An 11,364-nucleotide genomic window follows, 5' to 3' on the forward strand; every position below is an offset into this window, starting at 1 on the left:
ATATATATATATATATATATATATATATATATATATATATATATATATATATATATAAACTGAAAAAATGAATTAAAATTAAATTTATGTTTCACATTTAAATATTTTAATAGGTAAGAACTAATAGTTTATATTTTTGAATATAAATATATTGGTGATATATATTCAAAATAAAATGTATGAATAATAAACCAAGTCAGAGAACTCGTAAATTATAGAGAAAAAAAATCCCACTTTGAGTCTTTTACTATATTTAGTTTTAATATATTTTTTTTCATAAGTCGTTTATCTTTTAAAATATACACAAACTAATCATTCTCTATTAAAAAAATTATTGAGGGGAAAAGTCACATCAAATTATTTTTTAACATATAATTTTAAAGGAGTTTTTTAAAATAAAAATTCAAAAACTCACTATCTTGATCATAATTTTCAGCACTCCACCATCTTGTTTCTAGAACTCTGAAAAGTCAAAACTCCAAAATTAAAATTCCCAAATTCAAAAGAAAAAAAAAACTTTAAATAAACCAAATTCATAATGATACAAAGACACTCATATTTTAAGTCACGCCATTCAGACCATGATAGAGTGTATATTTTTAATTGGGAATGGGGAAAATTCATATGAATTAAAATGATATGATCATGTTATATACTACCAAGCCTTTAACTATGCGTGTGCGAGCGCCATTTAGATTGAGAAATGAACAGAGAGAGTAATGAATTAAAGTTAATCTTATTTTCTATCCTTATGAAGTTAAACCAAAAGTTTTTTTTTTTAGTTAAAAATGTTTTAAAATATTTACAAAAAATGAACAATTTTCTGGATTTAAAAAAATAGCACAATAAAATTGGAAAAAAGATAGAAAATGAAAAAGAAAAAAAAAAATCTTGTAGTTGGAATTCCATAATGTTATTCTCCATAATATCTAATCGTTTGGAGTCTCCTAAATTAAATTGCACAAAATATAATAATGTTATTAGTTAATAATATCGATTTTAAGACAAAAAAAATTAGAGTAGAGAAGAAAATAATGCAAAATTATAAAACACCAAAACATTAATATATCAAAGAGAACAAATAATAATAATATAAATAAGAAAATACTCTATCTGTTTAATAAAAAAAGGTAATATTTTTTTGTTGAAAACAAAAAAGCTAACTATAAAGTTTCAAAATAATTGTGTAGTCTTAAAATCGTAGAAAAATTTACTTTTGTTGTTAATTCTCCATGTTTTTGTTGTTAATTCTCCATGTTCAATTTCCAACAACTTAGTCTTATCGAAGATGTATGTGATCCTCCAATCATATTTTTTTTCCTTCAACAACTCATATTTTTCAATCATTGTTGCTCAAATCTCAACTTACTACATCACCTAAAACATATCAATTATCTATATTATATATACAAATGCAAATTACAAATGCTAATTAGTGTCAAATTTTTGAGAGAGAAAGAAGAGTGCGTGTCTGTGTTTTTTGTGTTCGATTGTGACTAAATAATTTGTTTTTCTTATACTCAGGTTAAATATAGAAAACAAATTGTTCCAACTATCTATCGAAATGTACAATTATAGCGAATCATTCCTTATTAATATGTAGCTTATCATTCCTTATTAATATGTTGATATTACAAATAATGCGTGTAAAGGAATAGTTAGCAATTAAATTTGAATATATTAAAAATAGTTAGTAATTAATTCTGAAACTTTTAGATTGGAAAAGTAAATGGCCTAAAATGAAGTAATTTGAAATTGAGATTTTTTTTCAATTATATATTATAAGTATAAGATGACACGTGTACCATTTATTGAATAGAATCATGTGGTTGATTGTTGCTAATAATGCGATCTATGTAATTTTCATTGCATTTAATTTGTATATAGATATTGATATATTAAACTTAATATTTTATGTACTTTTAATAAATATCGTTAATTTTCATGAGTTTTAATAATACATCGAATAATTTTATATTTGTATGAACTTTGCATATATAATATATGTATATAAATTTTTGTTAAGTGGCAAATTATTGTAAAAACAAAACATAAAATTTTAAAATTAAGAAAAATAGAGATAATTATCAGATCGATTGATTGAAACTTATATTAAGAGGATCCAAATTCTATATTTTTAATTTACATTTAATGCAATATATATATATATATATATATATCTTATTGGAAAATGCTAACAAATAATTTTCTAACACTTGTTAAGACACTAAAAAAAAATATTATCTTAAAATAGTGCATTAATTCAATACTTTTAAAATTTAAAAAGTGGTTTTTTATATAAATTTTTTATTTTATTTTCTTAATAAGTGTCTAAGACACTTGTTAGGCTGACCTATATTTATATATTGTATTATTTATATTATTCTTATTTTCTTCTATTTAAATTAATGAGTATTCAACAATAAATATGAAATTAGCGGGAACATAAATGATAACACCTAAAAATTTAATAAATTATAGAAATTTACTATTGACGTTTTTGTTGGTTAACTGGCTGTACTGAAGTTGCCACACAGCTGAATGTGGATTTCTCTTTATTATAGATGAGGGTGGATTTGAGGATATTTTATATTTATATTCTAAAATGCCACACAATGAAAAAATAAAATATACATAATTGTTCTAATCGCAATTTGAGGATGCAATCTTGCACTGATATTAATTTGCCATTTAATAAATATTTGTATTTATTATTAATTATGATTTATTATTATTTAATAAATTCTAAATAATTAAAATATTTAAAAACTCAAAATACTATTATGTAAAAACATTAATAATAATAAGAAAATTATATTAATACATTAAAATAAAAATACATTAAATCAAAAGAAAAAATACATCAATTTTGAGTAGATGTGCCAGCAGCGTTTGAACAATGTTTCCTAGTATGACCAGATGCCTGACAAAATCTGCACTTTTTTGATACTCTATTTGTAGTGTCCATTTCTGTTCTAATGTATTTGGTCTTTAGGCGACATTTCTTAACTCTCTGCATTAGTGGATTTTGACAAAGTCGCTGACCTTTCTTGACGTAATATCGATGGGAGGATGTGCATTGTTGTTGCAAAACTGGGCATTATATTGTTTGACTTGTGTTGCTCCAGATGCACCTAGTGCATGGATATTTCCACTTGCACAAGGATAACTATTGCACATAATTTTTATATATTTTTATTTTTTAAAACTTATTATTTACAGTATTACTAAATTTATTTTTTTTTTTATTTTTTATATATTCGACAGATTTAATTTCGATGGTCTAAATTTCAGTAGAGTTCCTCACAACGATATAGAAGGATACCAGAATACAATCGATCATATGATGGTTCAGGAAGTAATATATTCATTCTCATCTAGTTGCACTTTTATATTTTTTTTATATCTCTTAATATTTACTTTAGCCGGTTTTTTTAACATCCAGTTTCGTTGGAGACCGTATGTCGAGTTCCAACACGAGGTACCCGAACAAGAGATCAACACTTGGACTGCATGTACCTATCTGCACTATTATCATATTGTCGAAAAACATCATGCAGATAAAGTCACACTTCAGTTCGGCTTTCATCAACAAATTTCGCAACCTCCAGAAGATATGACGCTCTACCATGAGGTCGACATGAGGCGTAACATTGATGATAATTGGAGTGTGGTTTGGAAAGATGAGATTCAACATTGGAATGAACATCAGAATTACGTATTGCAAGGTCAATTCGTTGAATGTGTTTTACGCCACACTAAAGAATATATGAATTGGCATCACACTAAATTATATATATCTGTGGAAAGATACATGCGTGATCCACGTTTGCAACATTCAACAAATCCTGATGTTTACTCAATCCGTCAATCAATCCCACAACAAGATACCATGCACCAAACACCGTCTTTCTCATCACCACAACATCTTCATGAAGCTGCAGATATACTGACTCAGTACTACATTCCTTCAGTGCCAACAATACCAACACCCATTAATCCGATAGAGAGCAAAATTTTCTATAATTTGTTTGGTACTCATTGCACAACTCCTGAGTCGGCTTATGTAGTTTTTGATTCCATGTATAACGTCGAAACTCAAAATTATACGAAAGCATGTGGTAGTGGTTCTAATCCACAAACAGATTATAATGAGGATCAACCACAACAACCTCAAGCTGTTCAAAGGGCTAGACAAGTTCGACGACTGCGTAGATGTAGATCTGGAAGCCATTTAGATGAAAATAATTAATTTTTAATTTGATGTATTTTTTTAATTTGTAGTATTTTTTTCTTTTAATTTAATGTATTTTTATTTTATTTTATTAATATAATTTTCTTTTTATTATTAAAATTATTCTTCTTCTTATTATTATTATTATTATTATTATTATTATTATTATTATTATAATTATTGAAATTTATAATATTATAAAATTTATTATTATTATTAATGTTTTTTCGTAATAGTATTTTGAATTTTTAAATATTTTAATTATTTATAATTTATTAAATAATAATAGACATAATTAATAATAAATACAAATATTTATTAAATGGTAAAAAAAACTAATGCCAGTACAAGGTCGCATCTCCGAGATGCAACCATCTATTAACAATGAAAAAAAATCTCCTTTACTTCGTCGCATCCCCATATTGCGATTAGTAATTGGAACAAAAATGTAAAATAATTCTGTATTATATTTTTAAAGTGTGGCATTTTAGAATATATATAAAAAAAAGAGTATACATATTAAAAATTCTGGATTTGATGAGTTATGATAATCTTTATTTCTCGTCTCACTATATATGGCAATTTAGAGAGATATATAAAAAGTAGATACATATAATCATTAAGTGTATTTCATTTTCATTAAATTTTATTTATTTATTTTTCAACATTTAGGTGTCTAATTTTTTCTGAATAAATTATAAATAAAAATATAAAATAATAGAGATGATCCGAACCGAATTGGATAGATAGAATCGAATATTGGAATATTGATGAAACATTATTCATCAATCAAATGGAGGGATGAAAGACACACCTTATATTTATAAAAAAAAAAAAAAAAAAATACCTTAGAATTTTAATTCTCTGTAGATTGGTCAATTTCGGCTGTTAGAGCGAAAAAATGTATTTCAAGCTAGTCAAGATTAAAATACTGGCTACTTGTTGACGGGTAGCTACATGTTCTATTCATCTACAATAACACCACCTAACAACATTTTTTTACAAGACCACCTAACAACTTAATAGATGTAATTTCCAGTCCCACGTACAAGTGAGTTTGGATTTACTGAAGTTGTTCCCAATCATAGACAGTTTGATTTTGACGGATCTGTTCTAAAAATAGAAAATAGAAAATTTAAAATTTTAATTTATAATTAAAATAATGAACTTAAATCTAAACCGTTGATTAAGATCAACTACAAATGCTTGAATTTAGCCGCAGCCAATTCGGACCCCGTACAAGTTGATATATAAATATACATACTAAGCTTCCCTTGAAAGTCACTTGTATTAACAATTCCTACATCACATACTACACTTCTCTCTGTTTTTGCTCCCATATTAAAAAAATGGACTTATCACTAAGTTCAACACTTTCCTACGTAGTTCTCACATTCACTCTCCTTCTCCTTCTCAAATTTCTCATTCCTACAACAAAATCCAATAAAAAAAATCACTCTAAGCTTCCACCGGGACCCACCCCACTTCCCATAATAGGAAATCTTTTAAAACTTGGCAACAAACCCCACCATTCCTTAGCAAATCTTGCTGACATTCATGGCCCAATAATGACACTTAAATTAGGGCAAGTAACAACTGTAGTAATTTCTTCGGCTGACATGGCAAAAGAAGTTTTATTAACACATGACCTAATAACCTCAAATAGAACTGTCCCTGATGCACTCTCCGTTCTCAACCATGATCAGTACAGTCTATCTTTTATGCGTGTCTCGCCGCGTTGGCGTGACCTTAGGAAAATTTGTAACTACCAGTTGTTTTCAAATAAAACGCTTGACTCGAGTCAAGCGTTAAGGCGTAGGAAGTTACAAGATCTCCTTAATGACATCGAAAGATGTAGCAAAGTTGGGGAGGCTGTTGATGTTGGAAAAGCTGCTTTTAAGACGACGGTTAATTTGTTGTCGAATACTTTTTTCTCGGTCGATTTTGTTCATTCGGCCAAGGAAGCTGGAGAGTATAAGGAGATTATTGTGAGTATATTGAAGGAAGTTGGAGTGCCGAATGTGTCGGATTTTTTTCCCATGTTGAAGTTTCTGGATTTGCAGGGTATTAGAAAGCGTTCGATTGTTTCTGTTAAGAAGGTTTTGAGTATTTTTAAGAGATTTGTAGGAGAAAGGGTGAAGATGAGGGAAGGCACTGGTTCTATTGGAAATGATGATGTTCTTGATGCTTTGCTTAATATGTCTTCGGATGGTGGGAAGATTGAGATGGATAAAGATGAAATTGAACATTTGTTGCTGGTATGTATATTTGATTTTGGATTAAAGTGCTCTTTTAACATTTCAAATTATTTTGATTTCATTATGATCCTTTAAATTACAAACTAAATACTTTCGCTTAAATTGCAAACAATATACACTTTAATCTTTTCTAAAATAGTGTTTAATATTATAATTTAAGAGAACAAAATATCTGATTTTTATAACTAAAAAACTTAAATATTTATAATTAAAGCAAAACTTTAGATATTATCTTGGAAGTTCTCTTCTTTTATATATTTTATATTTAGATATTAATAACTCGACTTTAAACCCTAACCACAATAGTTATTGACCATAATTTATCTTATCTTGTGAAATTCTGTTTTTCTTTAACTTATGTACTATAGAATTAGCCTCTATCTTCCCAATAAAAGTTCTCGGGTATAAATATATTAATACTAATTAAATAATATTTGGTATACCACCAGAATATATTTGTTGCAGGAACAGACACAACAACATACACACTAGAATGGGCAATGGCAGAGTTAATTCACAATCCAGAAATGATGTCAAAATTAAAAGAAGAACTTGAAAAAACTGTTGGCAAAGGTATTCCAGTTGAAGAAACCGACATAGCTAAACTACCTTACATGCAAGCAGTTATAAAGGAAACATTTCGTTTACATCCACCAGTTCCTTTGTTACTTCCTCGTAGGGCAGAAATCGATGTTAAAATTGGTGACTATGTTATTCCGAAAGATGCACAAATTTTGATTAATGCTTGGGTTGTTGGTAGAGACCCAACTAAATGGGAAAATCCTAATGTTTTTATACCAGAGAGGTTTTTGGATAGTGAAATTGATATTAAAGGACATCATTTTGAGCTTATTCCATTTGGTTCTGGAAGAAGAACTTGTCCTGGTTTGCCTTTGGCTATTAGAATGTTGCCTTTGATGTTGGGATCTTTGGTTAATTGCTTTGATTGGAAACTTGAAGATGGTTTGAATGTTGAGGATTTCAATAAGGAAGATGAATTTGGGATTACTTTGGAAAAATCTCAACCTGTTCGAATTGTTCCAACTAAATTGTATTGAAAAATATGTTTCGTTTATTACAGTTCATGAGAAGGTAGTTGCAAGGACATTTAACATGTTGGGGATCGATTCGAGCTTAAGATCCTTTTTTTTTTCAAAGTTCACTAAGAAATAATAATGTTGCATATATATATATATAGAGAGAGAGATGCACATGTGTGTTGTTCTATTTAAATAAACAATCAAAGGGTCAAGTGCAAGTGTTAGTGGTGGTTTGTTTTTCTTGTTTATTCATAGTAAACCTGATACTTCTTGTTGTGACCTTTATGTCTTAATGTTGAAATTTGTTGGCTGAATTAATAGAATTAATAAAAATATGCAAGAGTTCTAGGCTGATGTTAATATATGTAAGCAAGCCAACATTTAAGTTCAAGTATGGTGAATGAATATGGTCTTCTATCTTAGATGAGTTGAATGCTTGATTTTGGAGTTCCATGTGCTTCTTTATGATATCAAGATTTTACCTATATATTTTAGTTTTTAAGTGTACTAATTAATATTAAAAAAAGTTATTTAACGACATTAGCCGTTGCGAAAAGAAAATTTGCAAAAACAAATTATATATTTAACTTTTAAAATTTTGATAAAAGAATGATATTTGACCAACTTATGTGATTATTTTTAGTGGAATATGATTCTCCTCAAAACTAAAAATATGGATAATGCATTTTACACCTTGGTGTGCATTTTTGTCTTAATCATTGGTAAAAAAGAAATCCATGTTGTGTATTTTTATCTTAATCATTGATAAAAAAATTAATCCTTGGTGTGCAAAAATGGTATACATACAAATAGGGACAATAATTGTCATAAATATTGATAACGATAGTTTTAAAATGGTTCTACAAATAGGAACAATAATTGGTCTGCTGCTATGCCATGAAACAAACAAAAGAAGATAAGCTCTGGGTTTAAAAAACAATATCTGTATCAACGCACACACTCAGAAGAAAAGATTTCCCGGGCTCTTGTTGGCTTGCCAGTTGCAACAAACGTGCTCTGACTCACAAATTCAAGATGGATTGAATGTTGACTATTTGAATAAGGAAGATGAATATGACTAATTGAAATCTTGTATTACTTTTTAAAATTCTTAGCTTCTTTGAATTGTTGTAATCAAATTGACTAAGCAATAATTAATTTTTGAAAAAAAAAATATTGACTAGACAATAATGTAGCATATAAGCACACGTGTCTTGTTCTAATTAATTAAATAATCAAGGACAAATGCACATGTTAGTTGGTGTCTTTTTTCTTCTTTCTTTCTTGTATTTATACTTTATTGTAATACCACCTGAAGTGACCCTTTTGTCTTAGTGTCAGTGTCCTAGGCTGATTTTTAATGAACAAATAAATTGAAATATGTAAACGACGACCCAATGTTTAATTTCCTAAAAGAAATAATTACAAAGAATGTATAATTTTGATAGCTTGGTGAATGTAGATTTTGCCTTATGCTTTAGTTCTTAAGCATTTTTCTTTTGCTTTGATTTTTAAGACATTCTTATTGAAAGTAATAAATAATTCAAATGTTTTTGGGCCAATTGATTTGGTTCCACATTGTACCCGTATAAATAACTTTGTGTGTAATGTTTTAGAGATTAATGTCATTTTGATATACTAATGAAAATCAGAAAATAACTCTCTTCCATAATCTCTCTCTTTTCTCCATCATTTTCTAAAACACCACAATTGTCAATTATCAATTTTTACCATTGATTCACCCTCCATTCTTGATAGTGTTCCAACATCTGGTATCAGAGCAAGGTTCAAATCCAAATTTCCGCTGCAATCATGTCCCTTTCCAATGACAAAATCCCTACCAACCTTCTGATTCTTGATTCGAAGAATTATGACAAATGGCACAAACAAATGAAAGTTTTGTTTGGATATCAAGATGTTCTTGATATGATTACCGATTGCATTACTCCTCTTGGTAAAGAGGCTACAGCAGCTCAAGAAGCGAAATTCAAGGAAGATAAGAAGAAAGACTACAAGGCCCTTTTCTTGATCCATTCTTGCGTTGATAGTGACAATTTCGAAAAAGTTGGCGATTGCGACTCGGCGAAGACAACTTGGGGTATTCTTGAGAAAGCATATGCTGGTGCAGATAAGGCGAAGGAGGTGAGGTTACAAACTCATAAGCGACAGTTTGAGTTACTTCAAATGGAAGACAAGGAAACGATTAACGATTACGTGACGCGTGTGACACGCTTGGGGAATCAAATGAAGTCGTGTGGTGAAGCCGTTTCCGAACAGAATTTTGTGTCGAAGGTATTGCGTTCTTTAACACCAAGATTCGATAATATTGTGGTGGCGATTGAGGAATCGAAGGATCTCAAGACGATGACGAAAGATGAACTTAAAAGTTCATTGGAAGCTCATGAACAAAGGATGGACGAAAGAGGAAATGATAAAGCCAAAGCGGAAGTTGCTTTGCAAGCCCGTTTCAACGAGAAGAATAAGAAATCGAAAGGGAAATGGCCTTCTAGAGGAAAGAAGAATTTCCAGAATTTTGATGGAAAAGAGTCACAAAATTCAAGGAAAGGTGAGGGCAGTTCCAAAGGTGGTGGTCAAGACAACTACAGGCCGTTCGACAAAAGTACCAAGAAGTGTTACAATTGTCAAAAGCTTGGGCATTTCGCAAGAGACTATAGAGCGAAACCAAGGGAGAATCATGCGGATGAGGCTAAGGTTGCTAGGCAAGACGTGGATTATGATAACACGATTTTTGTAATGATCACGGAAGAGAACTATGGCATTAAAGAGGTGCTGTGACAAGAGGAAGTTGTTGGACAACAACTATTGCAGTGCAAAAAAATCTGCAATAACGCATTCGGAGAAAAGCGCAATGGTAACAGTTCAAGATGGAGCCCAAGGGAGAAATGAGTGGTACTTGGACTCAGGTTGTTCAACACATATGACAGGAAGAAAGGATTGGTTCGTGAAGATCAATCAAGCCACGCGAAGTAGAGTGAAATTCGCGGATGACACGACATTAGCGGCCGACGGGATCGGGGATGTTTTGATCATGAGAAGGGAGGGTGGTCATTCCTTGATCAAAGATGTGTTGTACATTCCAGGAATCAAGTGTAATCTCTTGAGTATTGGCCAATTGCTTGAGAGGAATTACATGATTCGGATGGAAAACAAGGTTTTGTGCGTTTTGGACCAAAACGGTGTTTTGATCCTTAAGGCTCCTATGGCTACCAATAGGACTTTCAAGATTGAGTTGGAAATCATGGAGCATAGGTGTTTAGCTACAGCGGCAAGTCGTGATGAATGGTTGTGGCACTACCGTCTTGGACATTTGAATTTTCGAGATCTCAACACGTTGCAAAAGTATGAGATGGTGACCGGACTGCCTAGTATCAATATTCCAGCTGAGATATATGAAGAGTGTATACAAGGGAAGCAACACAAGAATAGTTTCAGCAAAGATGCAGGTCATAGGACTAAACATCAGCTTGAGGTGGTGTATTCCGATGTGTGCGGACCAATGCAAGTCAGTTCGTATGGAGGTAATCGATATTTTGTCACATTTATCGATGATTTTAGTAGGAAGCTGTGGATTTATCTCATAAAGAGGAAGGATGAGGTGTTTGAGGTGTTCAAACGATTTTAATCCATGGTTGAGCGGCAAAGCGGTCACAAACTCAAAATTCTCAAAACTGATGGCTGAGGCGAATTTACTTCGAGAGAATTTGGGAAGTATTGTGATGATGAGGGTATAGTGCGTGAGGTTGTACCACCCTATACGCCTCAGCAAAATGGTGTGGCCGAGAGGAAAAATCGGACAATTATGAACATGGTG

General features: G+C 30.4%; 2 protein-coding genes across 2 annotated transcripts; both read left to right on the top strand.

Moving 5' to 3' along the window:
• The first annotated feature begins 5,543 nt into the window (after positions 1–5,543).
• Positions 5,544–8,007, top strand: CYP (cytochrome P450 monooxygenase). Its single transcript, NM_001364785.1, has 2 exons — positions 5,544–6,492; positions 6,942–8,007. Exons 1-2 carry the CDS (start codon positions 5,584–5,586, stop codon positions 7,548–7,550), a joined length of 1,518 nt encoding a protein of 505 aa, NP_001351714.1. The 5' UTR covers positions 5,544–5,583; the 3' UTR covers positions 7,551–8,007.
• Positions 8,008–9,344: 1,337 nt separating this feature from the next.
• Positions 9,345–10,328, top strand: LOC140918787 (uncharacterized). Its single transcript, XM_073363583.1, has one exon. The coding sequence runs from the start codon at positions 9,345–9,347 to the stop codon at positions 10,326–10,328; it is 984 nt and encodes a 327-aa protein (XP_073219684.1).
• The last annotated feature ends 1,036 nt before the right edge of the window (positions 10,329–11,364 follow it).

This window comes from Cicer arietinum, chromosome 7 (genome assembly GCF_000331145.2).
Source record: "Cicer arietinum cultivar CDC Frontier isolate Library 1 chromosome 7, Cicar.CDCFrontier_v2.0, whole genome shotgun sequence".
Lineage (NCBI taxonomy): Eukaryota > Viridiplantae > Streptophyta > Magnoliopsida > Fabales > Fabaceae > Cicer > Cicer arietinum.